The sequence below is a fragment of the Maylandia zebra genome, linkage group LG17 (assembly GCF_041146795.1).
Source record: "Maylandia zebra isolate NMK-2024a linkage group LG17, Mzebra_GT3a, whole genome shotgun sequence".
Lineage (NCBI taxonomy): Eukaryota > Metazoa > Chordata > Actinopteri > Cichliformes > Cichlidae > Maylandia > Maylandia zebra.
In genome coordinates, this window is record NC_135183.1 from 20,371,544 (window position 1) to 20,388,018 (window position 16,475).

Below are 16,475 nucleotides of genomic sequence, written 5' to 3' on the forward strand. Positions count from 1 at the left end.
AAAAAAAAAAATTAAAAAAAAATACAAGAATAAATTATTAATTTCAAAATAAAGGACAGTCTACATTAGCAGGACATGTTAAAAGATCAGTAAATTGCTAATTTGTTTTTATGAAATTATTTTACCTCAAAATTATACATATGATCGTGCTTTATTAATTTCTTTGACATGACCCAGAGCTGTGGGAAGTGTGGGGTGAAGTGGAGGCTGTAAAAGTATTCATGTTACAATCAAGTCATATTTTTGAGGTTGATGTATATTTTACCCCAGTAGCACATGGTTTGGAAATATTTCTAACATAAATAACTGTATAGTTTTTAAATAAAGAATTTGTTTATATGTACATATATTAATTTTAAAACCCAAATTGGCACCTGTGGCAGCTCTCGTGTACTACTGCTTCTAATTAAAATACACAAGGCACTACAGGAAACAGGCTTTTATTTTTTTTATTTTGCAAAAAACAGACAATCGAAAAACAAAACAAAAATCAGCAGCGCTTTAAACACTGCTATGTGTGTGTGTTTCTTCGTTCATGGCTGCAGTTCGTAGCCCAGCGGGTCGACTCCTCGGTCCAACAGAGCGAGAGACGACTCCCTCAGTTTCTGCAGAAACCTCCTCAGCTCCTCCTTAGAAAACACCTGAGAGCAAGCAAAGAGGAACAAAGAGTTAAAACAAAGAAACAGAAACCAGGAATTTCTACAAACTTGAGTTTCACGTTCCAGTACAGCTGATGTGAATATGATCTATCAACTCCGAGTATGTTCACCCCAAGTTAAGTCTGTCCGTAAGTAGGGAAAGAAAATCTTCATCATAAATGGACCTCCAATACCACGATTCACCATGGCAACGGGTCGTTTTAGAGGAATATTGAATATTACCCCATATTTACCCCACTTTAATTTTCATCAGCTGAAGATGGAATCCTAATTTTATTTTTGATTTTAAATGTAAATAATCAGCTGTAACCCAAGAGGGACAAAACTAAATAAATACAAGTAAGAATACTGGCACACTCCGGTAAATGCGCCTTAGGCATAAATTTGTAAATCCCACATTGCCTCGTTTTCCAGTTAGTCAGCTGTGAGACATTTTTCCATCACTGACTAAGTACAACACGATCAATGACTGATCATTGAGATCACTGATCAGTGTGATCTGTAGCTTTGCACAGATCTGTTTGTTTCTCAGTCATGTAAATATTTTAGAGGCACAGACAATCTGAAAGCGGCATCACTGTCCAATAATGTCTCTGTCCACATATACTGACGAATGATTATAAAAGTGTGCATGTTAAACACATCTCCATGGGATTCCAGTGCTTGTAAAATCATCTGATGGCCTTGTTCTGGGCTTGGACAGCGACTTCATGAATGAGAAAATAAAACTGAGTGTCAGTCAGGCGGTTCAGGTGTAGCAGGAGGGGTGGAGTCAGAGAAAAAGATCCTGCTGAAGAAAACCTGTCTGCTCCCATGGTAATTGACTCAGAGTTGAAGTCAACTCTCTTTCTGGAACAAAAAAAAGTTTCCTTTCAACTCAGGATTAACAAACTCAGTTGATAGCTAAACCTGCTTCCTGGAGTAATACCCTGACAAAGAAAACATAAGTTAACAGTCGGAAGTTCATGCAGGCTTCAGTTACCTGGTAGAGGCAGTGCTGGTCAGACGAGATGATGTCAGCGAGCCGCAGCGCCTCCTGGTGTCTCGAGGAGCTCTGCAGCACGCTGAGCAGCAGCAAGCTAAGGCGTGGAAGACACAGAGAGCGCAAAGCTGCCATTTGGTGGCTGCGCTCTGAGTCTGGCTCCGAATCCTGAAAACACAACCAACCAAATATTAAATTACCACATGGTCATGTTATGAATGTAGCTGATGCTCCTCAATTAATCTTTTAGAGTTTGTGTGTGGTGATTTAAGCAGTAACCTGTCTGTTGTCGACCATCCAGCCTCCGTCCACGAACAGCAGAACATTGTAGATTCTCTCTTTCACATCTTCCGTCAAAGCATCCAGACGGCAGGACCAGGCAGACAGTGAGGCCTGAAAAACCAGACAATGCACATGTGGAACATCTGCAGTGGTAACGTTTTTATTTTTAAACACTGATGCCATAACTAAATAAAAAATAAATTAAAAAAAAAAAAATACCTGGTACTCCTTTTCCCTCATCTCATTGGCTACCCTCTCAGTGAATTTGGCCTCGGGTGCCGGTGCCGGCTTCTGTGGGGCTGAACTGCTGTGTCTGAACCAGTCAGTGAACGCCTCGTGGGCCTCCTGCAGGACCATCAAAGCACACATTCAGTCCAATACATCTCAGTGAACTGGGTTATAAAAACAACATGAAGAGAGGTGTTGCTAACAGACCAGATAGGCTCTGATGCACAGGTGCTCTCTGATGGCATTCTCGTCCTCAGCAGGAAGCGGCGTGGTCTGACTGATTCCTGACCACTGGGAGCAGATCTCCCTCATCGAGTCTTCCGGGACTTTAGAGAACACCGCCTTGGCTGCGTCATGTTTCTGCAGAGCTAAGGCACGACAGACGAAGGAAGTCAGCTGACCACTAAATCGCAATTTAATTGGAACAAACAAAACCATCAATAAATAAACAGCTAAAAGAAAAAAGTACCCAAAAAATTCCTCATGATGGCATTTGACTGCTTCAGGGACTCAGCTCGGTGGGCAGGGTCATACAGGAGCCAATCAATGACATCAATCTTCCTTTGGTCCTCCTATCAGAGCACAACATCACTGCAGCCATGTTTACATGAACAAAACATCTTCAGCCTGATGAACACTTGGATTAGAAGATCACTGTTCATATGGACCCTAAATTAACTGGTCTGATCAAGACGTGCTTGAACAGAAAACATCATTCAGACTCGTCAAACGGAAACAGACGTTGTTGCAGCTGTGTGAATTTCTCCTGTTATCTCTCTGAACTTCATACTATTGTTTCTGCTTGTGTTTGATATAGGCCAGCTCCAAACAAACTGCCATAAAATACATAATCCCTAAAGGGAATTATGTAAGTATTCTATTTCTGAAAAGTGGAGATACGGCGCATCAATGACTCAGCAGACTTGTGTATATGGAATAATATTTATGTCAGAAGTTCGATGCAAGAAAAAAAAAAAAAAAAAAAAAAACCGTAGCAAATTAAATAATTTCAAGGGTGCAGGTATTCATTGCAGAGTCACTCTCTCGCAGGTAACTTTCTGTGAAAACTCAGTCGAGTCGAGCGGGAAGGATTCAGATCCAAGAGCAGAATTACCTGCAAGAGCGTGAAGCTCTCATAACAGTCAAACCACACACTCTCCAGACATGGTGCGTGATGGCTGCTGAATTTAATTGTGCAAGTGGCCCTAAATATCTTTTCCCGTTTCCACACATTTCACCAACACTGGAACATTCTGCATACCTCTGCTAAATAAGGCAGTTTACCTTTAAGATGTTCCACATATAAAAGTTTTATGTAGTTTTTAAAGGTTTAAACCAAAGTTGTGACACATGGCTTAATACGGTGGTTCTTAAACTTTTTGCTAGCCCCCCCCCCTTTTTTTTTCTTTTTTAAATATACACAAGAAAATCCCCGACACAAGCACATCCTCCAACCACACACATAACAGAAAAACAAACCATCATTATGGTGTAATTACTTTAAGTACAGTTGTTTGTTGATTTTTTTTTTGTTTTTTTACTGTGTAATACTATTCAACACTACTATCAATACATTTTTCAAAAAATGTCTCTGTGCAAAATGGGTTTAAAAACAAACAGCTGTGGGATACTGTTTGTTATTTTAACCGGGGGAACAAATTGTGGCAGGATCAGCCTGATATTATTTGTATCCCACTGTAACTTTCCTGTATAAAGAGATAACATCGCCAAAATTTCATTATAAGAAGTGTTTGTGAACTAAAAATCAAGAATGTGGGATACTGTTTGTCCGTGATTTGGACAGCCCAGTGCATGCTCCCAAAGCAGGGGAAACAAATGCAGGTGCAGGTGAAGCCAAAGGCAAGCTATGCGTCACCATATTTTCTAGTCTTTGGCTTGAAAGGAAGTTGGTTTGGAAACATATGTGGCAAAGGTTCGTTCATCTTCTGCTTTGCATTTGTGTGGAAGCCCCATCAAAACCCTGTCCATTATGCTAGCCGTGTCCAAGCATTCTTTTTGTTTTAAATTTATACTGCCCCCCCTATGCAATGGCTCTGCGCTCCCCCTACTTTAGGAAACACTGCCCTAATATATTCCCACACGTGTGCAAAGTTACATTTGTTATAATTTAGACAAATTACTGGAATGACCTCATAAGAGAAATTAAATCCAAAGTGAACACTTTGGTCGTTACCTTCGTAGTTCCCGTCTCCAGCGTCTGGCTATGGTGCGTGAACTCTGTGTCGTCTGTCTCTCTCACAGTCTCCACCACCAGCTTGGTTACGGCAGAAACATCCAGACCTATGCACACACATGGTCAGTTTTCTTTCAGTGATAAAGGGTCTGCTCTTACTGACCTCAGTGTGTGTCTGTCTCACCAGCTTCAATGGCGAGCTGCAGGCAGTGGGGGCGGAGTTCCGGCTGGGTGACCGTCTCCAGGAACGCAGCATATTGAGAGATTGCAAGGTCGGCGGGAAGCTGGCCGACGTAGCTTGCCACAAGGTCTGTCTGCTGATCTTGGATCAGAAGGGAGACGTACGCCTTCACCACATCAATGCACACCTCCTCCTAGAGGCGAGAGGCGGGAACATGACATTTAAAAATGTGAACCCGTAAACAAACTGATTATCCTCGATGTGAACGCCTCATTCACATGAGCTGGTATTGAAGTTCTGCTGCGGCTCCAGATTTGTATCCTGAATTTTTTAGGATTTGGGGAGAGTTTGAGGAATTTGGGGGGTTATAAAAAAACAAAACAAAACAAAACATAAAGCCCATTTGTTGGACTCCACAGTGTTCCTCACACCCAATCAGCTCAATTCTTTACACTCAAAATTCAAAATTTGTATTTAAAAAAAAAAAAAAAAAAAAAAGGCTGGAAACATGACCAAAAATGAAAAAGTGATTCACTGTTTGCAGTTTTGTTGATTAATTATTTATTCTTTGAGAGTTTGTCAGCTCTGTCTTCTTTACTTTAGGCAAGAAGCTGAAAGATACATTTAAAAGTAGGGCTGCTCAATTAATCGAATTTTAATCACGATTACGATCTGGGCTTTCAACGATCATTAAAAATGACTGAGCCGATTATTAGCCCCTCCCTCATTTATCCGCGACACCTTAAAGGCCGGTCCGTGAAAATATTGTCGGGCATAAACCGGTCCGTGGCGCAAAAAAGGTTGGAGACCGCTGATTAAGAGGACCCGAGGGAAGCTCGGAAAGCTAAGCAGAAGTTATTTGGAGAGTGACTGCCGTTGGTTGAAAAGAGTTTAAAAAAAAAACTTCAGTGGTGTTGCACACTATTTTATATTATTTTTTAAAGTCATTGTTAACCCTTTAAAGCCGGTCAGAGCAGCACGCTCCGTTTTGCGTAACTATTTTTAAATCCCTGCAGAACCTGAACCGTGTAAGCTAGCGCAATAATTTGTTTTGCATATGAAACCGGAGGAGTTGTACTTACATCTTATGCCATCAGCTTGTCCTCGGTCACGGTTTCGTTCCACATATAGCTTTGCAAAAATTGCATAAAAAGCGCTTGCAGGAACAAAAACATAATATTCCAGAAACACGCTTCGCCGTTCCTATCAGCTGTTCGTAACACTTCCCACAGTGAAATGATGCACATGCTGTTTTCTTTGCAAATTTGCATCATAGGATTGTTTTTTGTTTTTCCTGCAGTATATAAAAATTGCTGTATCTCCAAAATAAAACTATGAAGACACTCAAAATAAATTTCCTGTGGTGGGAAACTATTTTTTGCAACTTTATTGTATTTAAAGTTTTGAGGGATAAACCTCTTAAATTTCTCCAAGTAGAAATATATGTAAACAAAACAAAAGCAATTTTCAATTTTTTTTGTAGTTTATTGCACTTTTTTGCAATTTATGTAATTACTATGGACTTAATGCATACATATTATTAAAATATGGGCTGTAACAGTTGTATTGATGGATAGCAACTTGAAATGCTCCCACAAATGGCACTACAGCATGTAAAAAAAAATATAAGCTCTGGTGGACTTGGTTCTATAGTAGGTCTTAAAGGGTTAAATAAATATCGTCAAATAATCGTGATCTCAATTTCAGTGAAAATAATCGTGATTATCATTTTTGCCATAATCGAGCAGCCCTATTTAAAAGTGAGGTTAAAGTTACATTACATCAGATCCAATCAGCTCTCAGTATCTATAAATTAAATACAGGCTAAAGCGAAAAATTTCTCATAAAATGACCAGTAAGAACCTTTAACGTGAATTTTACCTTTAGTGCCAAACCCAAGGAGCGGAAGAACAGCACAAGGTGAGTCATGAAGCGCAGCAGGTGCGAGGGGAGGGGTTTAGATGCAGTTAGCCAATCGGAAAACTCCTCCAACAGGCCTGAATGAGACACAAACAAAGGGGTTCATGAGAAACTGGAGCTTACATGTTTGATGCGACCCATCGGGTCAGAGCTGGTCTTACCATCCAGGTCCCCCAGGATGACAAACTTCTGGATGACATGATAATGCTCTCTCGTCTCCTCCAGCACCCTCTGCGCACAGAAAAATAAACAAACAAACAAACAAACACTGGTTTACTGTGCTGTGCAATTTCAATATGTCCCACCAATCACATTCAGTTAGAACCGGTTTTACCTTCGACTCAGATGCTTGAAGCTCCTCAAACACTTTCTCCATGGTCCAGCTGCAAGAGGAGGCAGTAGATCAGAGACGAAGCAGTTTTTTTGTTTGTTTTTTTTTAATTTATTTTATTCTGTGTGTGTCGTACTTGGCCTCCAGGTACTCCCGTGGTAACGTCTCCACCTCATGATGAGCCATACCCGAAGACATGAGATCCTTCTCAACCAGTGAGTCTACCATCACTCGGAAATACGCCCACACGCAGTCCTCCCACGATTCGCACACTGCCAGCAGCTAACACGCAAACACACACACACAGTCAGGTCTGCCATTATCTAAGATTCGACTGACCGTAAACACAGAGGTGACTCTGAGCTGCTGATTTCTGATTAACACAGAAACTGGTTATATTACCGGTTTGAGGTTCCCACTCAGGCTGGCATAGATCGCCCTCTCATATCTGTTTAACTGCTCCTAAAACACACATTTTATTTTGCTTTATTCTTCTCATTTTCAAGCTTGACTGAACACAAGCTCAGCCTTCTTATTTCTCACACATTTGGTAATGCATGACGTACCTCCTCGGCCATTCTCCAGCAGCAGGCCTTCCATATCCCTCTTTGTGGGTTTCCTTCAACTGGCTGCAACTCGATACCACCTGCAGAGAGAAGAGGACAAATAGACAGTCATTCAGAGAAGGATCGTACAGGTATACTTTGTATTTAAAAAGGTGGGAAAAGTCCCAGAAATTCCTTTAATTAGGGTCCTGTTGCGTTTCCTTATTTCTTGTCATAAATGCTGTTACAATGGTGGATGTACATATTAAACATGGATACAGTTAATGATCACTGTGAGCAGCAAGCCCAGGCTTCAGGAATTGTAATTATCATGGTGGTTCCTCTTCCTTTCTCCAATTAAAGCAGGTGTGTCAAATTTAAGTTTCTTCAGACCTCCCCAATGGCCATTCACACTACACCAAAGTTATTAAGCAATAGGTAAATAACTAAATGGCATAAAGACAGAAAGATGTTATTTCACCATCTACCACAGATTTTTTTTTTTAAAACAACTTGTACACACACACACACACACACACACACACACACACACACACACACACACACACACACACACACACACACACACACACACACACACACACACACACACACACACACACACACACACACTACCTGTCAGCCTCCTAGTAGACACCCCTGTTATCATCAATTTTAAACTCCTAGGTCACCTTGCTCCTCAGGTATCACATTTAGAAGATTTTTAAAAAACTGGACCTTTGACCTTGAAGTCAAGGTCACTGAGATTCAAACCAGTCTGAGATTTTTGGTAGAAGCCCCTATTAATTTGAGCTCTATATCACTTCGTTCTCGAGTTGTTGCACTCACTCAGCAGGGTGATGTCACCACTCCATCAGCCTTTCAGAGCCGAGGGGCAAAAAGGGCTATTTCTGTGAATTACAAGATTTCTGCTTTATGCATACAGGTCAGTTTGGGGAATAAGCTTCCTGAACTTCAAATAGTAATTTTACATTGTTTTTCCTTACAGATTATTCCCAATTAATCTCTGTCATGCTGACAGATTCCGCTCTTTCATACAGCAGCATTTCTGTGTCATTATGTTGAAAAACAGAAAGGCTCAGATTTCTTACAGAATTTCTCTCATTGCTTTGGATGGCTGAGCACAGATATTTAAACTTAAGTAACATCACTCCTTGTGCTCGTTACTTTGGGGCCAGACAGTACCTGAGGTCATGTTGGGGTCATGGTAGAGTTTCCAGCCTTCCAGAGTTGCTGCTCTCCAGGCCTGACCACAGCGTTTGCACAACCGTTGAGCCTGAAAAAACACAAAGACAAACCGCTGAAGAAATGAACAGCAAATGAAACTTCACAGCATCCACCAGAGACCATCAAAACTTTTCATTATGTGCTCCAAGCTCCTCTCAGCTTTCCTGTCCTTATGGTGCACCTAAGAGATAGGATAATCTTACCTGAGACATCATGGAGGATCTCCCAAAGCACCAGCACGACACCAATAAAGTGCACTATTAAATTATCTGCCTCTGATTACCCTGAAGCCACCGGGCTTTACAGCTTTCCTGGTGGAAATCCTTCAGAGCTTATATATTTTCTGGATCATAGCAGAGAGAAACACAACTAAAAGCTTGACTTGTTTCAGCTTTTAAAGAAAACACTGAGTGTGTTTTGATTTTTTGTTACCCTGACTGAAGAGGCTGGGATGAGAATTAGAGCGTGAACCTGAGACTACGGTTCCCACTCCGGGTAGCAATGAGTTTCAAGACTGGTTTCAGTCTTATATAGCACTAAGTTGAATTTGTCTGGAAGGTGAACTTTAATAAAAACATTCGTTTATTGATGCCCCTCTATCCCCTGCTGTGCGTCTCAATGTCTCTTCACCTCCTCGGTCATCCCCGCTCTAATCAGTGTGAACAGGTTCTTCAGCAGCCGGGCGTCGTCCTCTCTGTCCAGATCAGCCAGGGGGCGCTGCTGCCGGAGGGGGGCATCTGGGTCCTAAACACACAAACGTTATGAACACATTCAGAAACATAGGGGACAAAGAAATTATGTGATTATGTTTGCAGTAACAGGCCTCACCAGCTCAGTGACCAGAGGGACTGTGAAGGTGGTGCCACTCTTCCTTCTCATCTTCAGTGCGTGGAGAGTATTCTCCCTAAAACACAAATACCCCACCGAAGACTTTAATGCACATAACAATGTGGGCTTTATGCTTTCATAAATAAACAAAGGGGCTCACCAGCACACATTTTTGGCGTAGTATTCGATGTTATCAGAGAAATCTCCAATCTGATCCTTGGCAATGCTCTCCAGCCAATCAACAACCAGCTGCAACACAGCAACCACCAGGGAAACAATTAGCCTTACAATCAGCTCATTAGATCACAGGAAATATAGAGTCCAGATACCATCAAGATCAAAAGACTTTACCAAAATTTCCACGCTTATTCATTCACAAAACCATGACGACACTGACTGTCCGATTAGTGGCATTCAGTCTCTTGACTAGGGCTGGGCGATATATCGAGTTTTTTAAAAAATATCAATATATTTTCATACGAGATATAAGATGTGACAATATCGTTTATATCGATATAGTCTATGTTACGTTATAATTATACTTATGGAGCCGCAGGTTTGCCTCTCTCTCGTCCACTTTTGTCTCTACGCAACGTTACTCGGCCTCGCCTCTCCTTCACTGAACACAACTCCCCCTCCCCCATAGCTTCACCTGCAGGCAATGACAAGATGAAAGCGGAAATAGCGAGTTAACTCGGATCGCCCCGTGCGTGGGGCTGGACGGTGTCAACGTGTTAGCGAGCTAACCGCGCTAACGACATGCAGCCCGGAGGGGCTGCACGGCCTAAAATCCTTTCATTTTCTCAAAATCGACAGTGCGCCTTATGTATGAATTCTGGTTGTGCTTACTGACCGTGAACCGATTTTATGTGGTACACAGCGCTCAGCAATCTGTCAAAAATGTTTTAATATGACTTTGCTAAGCTACGGAGCTGCACCGCTTGATAGATTGTCGGAGGATTACGGCTACCGAGGAGGAGCCTCGCGGAGTGATACGTACTGTGTGTGTATAAGGACCACAAATGGTACCTGTTCAGAGACGTGGTGCAGCTGTGAAATCTGTCTTTGTTATTACGCTCAGCGTCTATTAGTTTACATTTTGACTGCACAATTGTGAGCTTTTTGTTATGCACAAAAACAACATTGTTTTCTTTTATTTATGGACCATGATTATTTAATAAATGCTGATAATTTATTTTTGAGTAATTTCTTCATGTACATCTACGCTGTATGTAAATAAAAGTGCCCGTGTGACAGCTGGGAGACAGTGTGACTATAAATCTCTTTTTGCTCTTAACTTAAAACTTTAAAAAAAAAAAAAAAAAAAAAAAAAAAAATCGAGATATATATCTTATATCGCCATCCAGCTAAAAAAAAAATATCGAGATATGAATTTTGGGTCATATCGCCCAGCCCTACTCTTGACGTCACATTTCTGGATCGACTCGGCTCAGCTGGAACACCGGCTGAGTAGGTTACTAAAAAAAAAACAAAAAAAAAAAACAAAAAAAAAAAACAAAAAAAAAAAAAAAAAAAAACACACACCACTACCCAGTACCAGGTAATACCACCTAATGGAAAACCCTAAAAACCAAGATTTGAGCTGAGCCGAGCAGGTACTCGTGGGAAAGGGCTTCTTATGAATTAAAACAAATAAAGTAAACCACAACCACCAATACTAAAGATCCTAAAGACTTGGTGTTGCTACAATGGAAATGTAAGTACACAGCTTTAATTTCATGTGGTACAGGTTCACTTTAGTTTTGTACAGGAGCACAGGATGGTCGGGTTGAGATCAATAAGCTACACAAGTCCCGAGAGTTGAGATAAACTCATTAATGGTGCAGGCCGGATCCAGAAGGACCCAAGTTAACTCACCATTTTCATCTTTGAATGATTTACTGTTAAAAATCTAACAAAAAGACAGAAATCATGTAACCCTATTGCAGCTAATCCATGATTAAATCTGCCCTGTAGAACAGACACAGACGCAGCCCCACCACACTAACACCGGTGAACATCCAGGGAGTGGACATTGACATAGTGGACTCGTATAGGTACCTGGGTGTTCATTTGAATAATAAACTAGACTGGAGCCACAACACTGATGCTCTTTACAGGAAGGGTCAGAGCAGACTCTACCTGCTGAGGTCATTTGGAGTCCAGGGAGTGCTTTTAAAGACCTATCACTCTGTGGTGGCATCTGTCATTTTTTAGTTTTGTATATTGGAGCATCAGTTTATCAGCAGCTGAGAGGAAGAGGTTGGATAAACGCATTAAGAAGGCCAGCTCTGTTCTGGGATGCACCTGGACCCAGTGCAGGTAGTGGGAGACAAAAGGACTCTGGCCAAAATAACTTCTCTGATGGACAGAGTCTCCCACCCCGTGCATGTAAATGTTGCTGAACTGCAGATCTCCTTCAGTGACAGACTGCTGCATGCTCAATGCACGAAGGAGCGTTTCCGCAGGTCCTTCCTCCCTGCAGCTCTCAAACTGTACAATCAAAACTGCTCCCAGCAAACAGAGGTTTACATCAGCGCTGTAACTTGCACTATTTTATCAATCGATTCACACTTTAACCAGAGTTTGCCTCTTAATTTCATTTAAATTTATTTAATTTAATAACGGTACAGTACTCTGTTTTTGGTAACCATTGTCCTTGATATAAATTGTGTAGGTTTCTGTTCTGTGTCTTGTTTGTATATGTGTCTTTCTTGCTGCTGTTACACCCAAATTTCCCCTTGTGGGACAATTAAAGGATTATTCTATTCTATTCTAGACAACCTGCAAACCCTCATCACTGTAACTCTTTCTTTTGTGCGTGTGTTAGCTACCTGGCTCTGTCGTATGACAGCATCTCTCTGGAAAAGCTGCTCCACTACAACCTTCTCGCTCTCGCTGGGCACCTACAAACACAAACAGGTAATCATTGCAGCTTCCAGAAGACTCAGATTCCTGCTGTGATTGTGTTGTTTACTGAAGCTAGAGCTCTGTAGTTTTAAAAGAGGCCAAAAACAATCCAGAATACGTTACTCACAACCATGTCTGTCATGAGGTCATCCTCCAGCGCCAACTGGACCCGATCTCTACATGAACACATTTGATTGTTGAAAGTTGAGCAGACAGCCAATTAGTTACAGAAAGTGAATCAGTGAATTAGGTACCTGTAGAGCGAGGTGATGAGCCTCCAGGTGCAGTTCTCCTGCTGCAGCAGCCAACGGACGCCAGCTGTTTTACTATTCTGACCCGCTCTGAGCACCACAGACTGCAGCACATCCACCTTAAGGCATGTGACGGAGGACAAGAGAGCATTTAAAATTAGCACAGCACAGCTTTCACACCACATCAAGCAAACTCGCCTACCTTATCCTGGCAGAGCGCCTGATAATCATCCAGCAGCTCAAACACGGCAGAGGAAGAGTGTTTCAGAAAAGCCCCGAGGAACTCTGGGAAAAGACTGGCAGCGGCTTAAAGGAGCAAAAACCGGAGCGTTAGCGGGAACAACAAGACACCTGCAGAGTAACTGGGCATGCTCAGGTGATTTGCTCACCAGCCTCTCCTGGGTCATCCTCCTTTAGGAGAGCTGAGCTGAGGTTCCCCATATCTTCTCTGAAGAAACTCGTGTTCTCCAGACCCGAAACAGGCGACGTGTACATGCTGTTAGTCCAATCACTGTCGTCCAGATTCTACACACACAGAGCATCATTATGGAGTTGGCAATGAGTTCAACATAAATATGATTGTAAGTAATACATCATTAAGTTCAAGCAGAGTTTGACAAAACTGATACACTGAAGGTCTGGAGTATCTGAGCAAGCTAACTGGTCAGCAGCTGGCCTGTTTGGGTTAGTGACGACAGCATTTCCACCAATCACAACTTAACTACCTAAACAAAACCCACACTAATCAATATGTTTTTTCTGCTGTCTGTATTTTCACATTAAAGAAAGTTTGCGACATCACTGACACAAAGACACCATTCTTTGTGTCATGGAAAACAGTGGAAGTGCAAAGAACTCACGTTTTCATTTATTTAACAAAATATATATACATCAATAGAGAAGTGTGTGTGTCTTACCAGACTGCTGAGTGCGTTTCTGGGCGTGTGTGTGTATCGAGGCGTTCGGCCTCCTGGGGCCAAAATGGATGAAACATCTGGAACTCTGGGAGTAACTGAGACAAACAGATGAATGAGAAGAGAGTGGAGATTTAGTCAAATATAAATGCTTCTGATACCTGTAGAGTGAGAGTGAGTGTGTGTCTTACCCGCCTGTCTGAAGAGTGAAGCAGGTGTGTTCCTGAGCAGGGGCCGGGCTGGTGTCACTGTGGAAATGACAGGGCTGCCGCTACCGGGTGATGGGACTGACAGCAACAGTCAGGAAAACAAGCAGCTTCTACTTTATCAATGAACACTGTAGCAAACAGCTCCACACAACAAAACCCCAGATAAATTAAGCACTTCCAGTCTACTTATGCCACCATATTAAACACAGATGCAGGCGGCAATCAGTCAGTTTATTGCATTAGAAAGGTGAAATTTTAAAAAATCCACTTTTTTTTTTAAATTAAAAAAAAAAAAAAAAAAAAAAAAAACGATCAAGAAAGATTGCTGATAATCGTCATCATGATACCCAGAATCTCTTGCTGGGATTTTAGGATTTGTTGCACTTGCTTCATACTACAGATCTTAACCATGACTCAATAATCACAACAATTTCTGCACCATACAATAACACACCAACAGGAGCTCATTTATAATCCAACCCATACACCATGTCCCACCTGGACTGTGTTTATGCATTTGTGTGGAAGCTCCACCAAATGAAGCACTCCAAACCAACCAACATTGATTGAACTAGGTTATAAAGCCCTCCAATTCTGAGACTCCACCATCTAAAATGGACAAGACGGGACAAATCACAGTTTAAATCGTAGGGTTACAGGTTCCTGTTCCCATTTTAGAAAGGTGAATGTACCATAAAGCTTGCAGCTACATTTCCACCTTTCCCCTTTATTAAAAGACCCATCAGCAGCTGCTGGGTTGAGTGGGTTGGTGTAGGGGCTGGACAGGAATCAGGTTAAAGTCTTTCTGCAGCAGGATACAGGCCACTTTCTTCCTCCTCCTGCGGGCAGCAACCGTTACCTCGTCGTCTCGAACCACCGGAGACGGCAGCTCACTCTGAGCCCTGAAGGACAAGATGAAGCACAAGAAAGCACCTTACCTAGAGAATTATAAACATATTAATGTATGTGCAGTTCAGAGGCTTTTACATCACTGAATTTACATCTTTTTTTCTTTCTCTGCTCTCTTTAGGGGTTGCGATATTAGATCATCTCCCTACCCGTCATCCTTTCCCAAAAATTCTCCTCTCCAAGTCCACCTTTACACCATCCGTGAATCTCCAGAGACCATCTTCAACATCCTTTGTCGAATATATGCACCATCCCTCCTCTGCACATGTTCAAACCATCTCAGCCCGAGCTGTCCTTGTATCTAATCCTGTCCATCCTGGTCACTTCAGCTTGACAACCTATTTTTTCAGTGCCACCGTCTCCAAACCATACATTTTGGCAGGTCTCACTAAGATCCTGTAAACCTGCCCTTTCGTGAAGCCATATTGCTTCTTGCTTTTTAATCACCTCACTTCTTAGCTTCAGCATCTCTTTCCCCAGAGCTTCATGGTATGGCTCATCATCTTTATCTCTCTGTAGCTGCCACAGCTCTGGACATCAACCTTGTTCTTGACATTATATGTAAATCTTTAAATTACTAGAAGCAGTCAAAAGAAGACAAAAGACAATTTAATTTTCTAATCACTTGTCAAAGGTTACTGTTAGGTTCAACACAAAAAGCCGTGGCACTTCCCGACGGTTCTCTTTAAAAAACAATTTTAGTCACTGGCTTTAACTGTGCCTAAACTAACAAGAAGCGTCACAGTTCTGTGTGAACCCATGCAATGTAAATAAAACAACTACAGCAAACAATTTTGCCACGATATATATAGCCGAGAGCATATCAAAAGTTAGTACTCATAAAACAACAACATACTGCAATCTTTATAACACTTAACGTAGTTCAGTTATAACCTCGTAAATCTATCTTTACGTAATACTTCCCTAATTGCAGTAGTTCTTCCAAAATACTGGCTGCTAACAGCTCTACTAAACCACTAGTTCTTATTTTATTCACCCTAGAAAGCAGCTCTTGTTACCGACTGTCAACTGTACCAAAACCAGAGCATTTAGCCGGTTAGCATCGCCACTCACTGTGAACGGCAGCATTAGCGCTGTTAGCATTGTTAACGTTAGCTAGCAAAGTTGAAGTCCCTGAATTTAGCACACTCGTGGACTAAATAAAAGGCCAATGGTCTGTAATCACCAGACACATGCCCAACTAACCATACATAAGAGTAAAATGTGTATAACTGCTGAATAACGCTTAAAAATAATGTTTTTACCAGTCCATAGCGGTGAGTTGTCAGTTCCCGCTTCACGAGGTTTAACGGGGCTGCTTCTTCTACATCTTTTCAATTCTCAGCAGACTGCGTCTCTTAATTCACACTGCTGCCCCCACGAGTTGTAATTAGATTGCATCCAGCCTTGTATATGTTTCCACTGTTTTTTTGTAAACTTAAGTATTTTATTAATCATAGAAAAAAAATCTAAATCTGATTACGTCCAAATCTATTGAATCACTAAAAGAGAACCTGTCTGATGTAAGCTAAAAGATCTCAAAGCAACACATAATGCCACGATATAAAGAAATGAATAAGAACCAAAGTCACTGACATCGATCAGTGTAGAAAAGGTTACAAAGATATTTCCAAGTCTTTGGGACTCCAGTGAACCACAGTGACATCTATTATCCACAAAACTTGCAACAGTAGTGAAAATTCCCAGGAGTTGTCAACCAAAAAATCTTCCAAGAGCCCATCAATGACTCATCCAGGAGGTCACAAAAGCCCCTGAACAACATCTAAAGAACTGCAGACCTCACCTTCCCCAGTTAAGTTGAGAGTTTATGATTCAACAATAAGAAAACAGCTGGGCAAAAATGGCGAGTTCCAAGGAGAAAAC

General features: G+C 41.6%; 1 protein-coding gene across 1 annotated transcript; it reads right to left on the reverse strand.

Annotated features, from left to right (window-relative positions):
• Positions 1-424: 424 nt before the first annotated feature.
• On the reverse strand, positions 425-15,984 carry nup107 (nucleoporin 107). Its single transcript, XM_004566437.5, has 27 exons — positions 15,857-15,984; positions 14,502-14,584; positions 13,665-13,760; positions 13,477-13,571; positions 12,949-13,084; positions 12,762-12,865; positions 12,563-12,678; positions 12,436-12,484; positions 12,233-12,304; positions 9,559-9,647; positions 9,399-9,474; positions 9,201-9,314; positions 8,529-8,619; positions 7,344-7,423; positions 7,180-7,239; positions 6,914-7,059; positions 6,781-6,829; positions 6,608-6,677; positions 6,408-6,523; positions 4,530-4,719; positions 4,346-4,452; positions 2,621-2,723; positions 2,359-2,519; positions 2,143-2,268; positions 1,921-2,034; positions 1,642-1,809; positions 425-641 (listed from the first exon to the last, which is right to left on the reverse strand). Exons 1-27 carry the CDS (start codon positions 15,862-15,864, stop codon positions 534-536), a joined length of 2,727 nt encoding a protein of 908 aa, XP_004566494.3. The 5' UTR covers positions 15,865-15,984; the 3' UTR covers positions 425-533.
• Positions 15,985-16,475: the final 491 nt, after the last annotated feature.

Excerpts from the sequence above, each read along its gene's own strand:
- nup107 (XM_004566437.5), bottom strand. Across the intron at positions 13,761-14,501 it reads GAGGAGGAAGAAAGTGGCCT|TCCCATCACCCGGTAGCGGC; the intron begins GTATCCTGCTGC and ends TGTTGCTGTCAG. Across the intron at positions 2,724-4,345 it reads TGGAGACGGGAACTACGAAG|GAGGACCAAAGGAAGATTGA; the intron begins GTAACGACCAAA and ends GTGCTCTGATAG.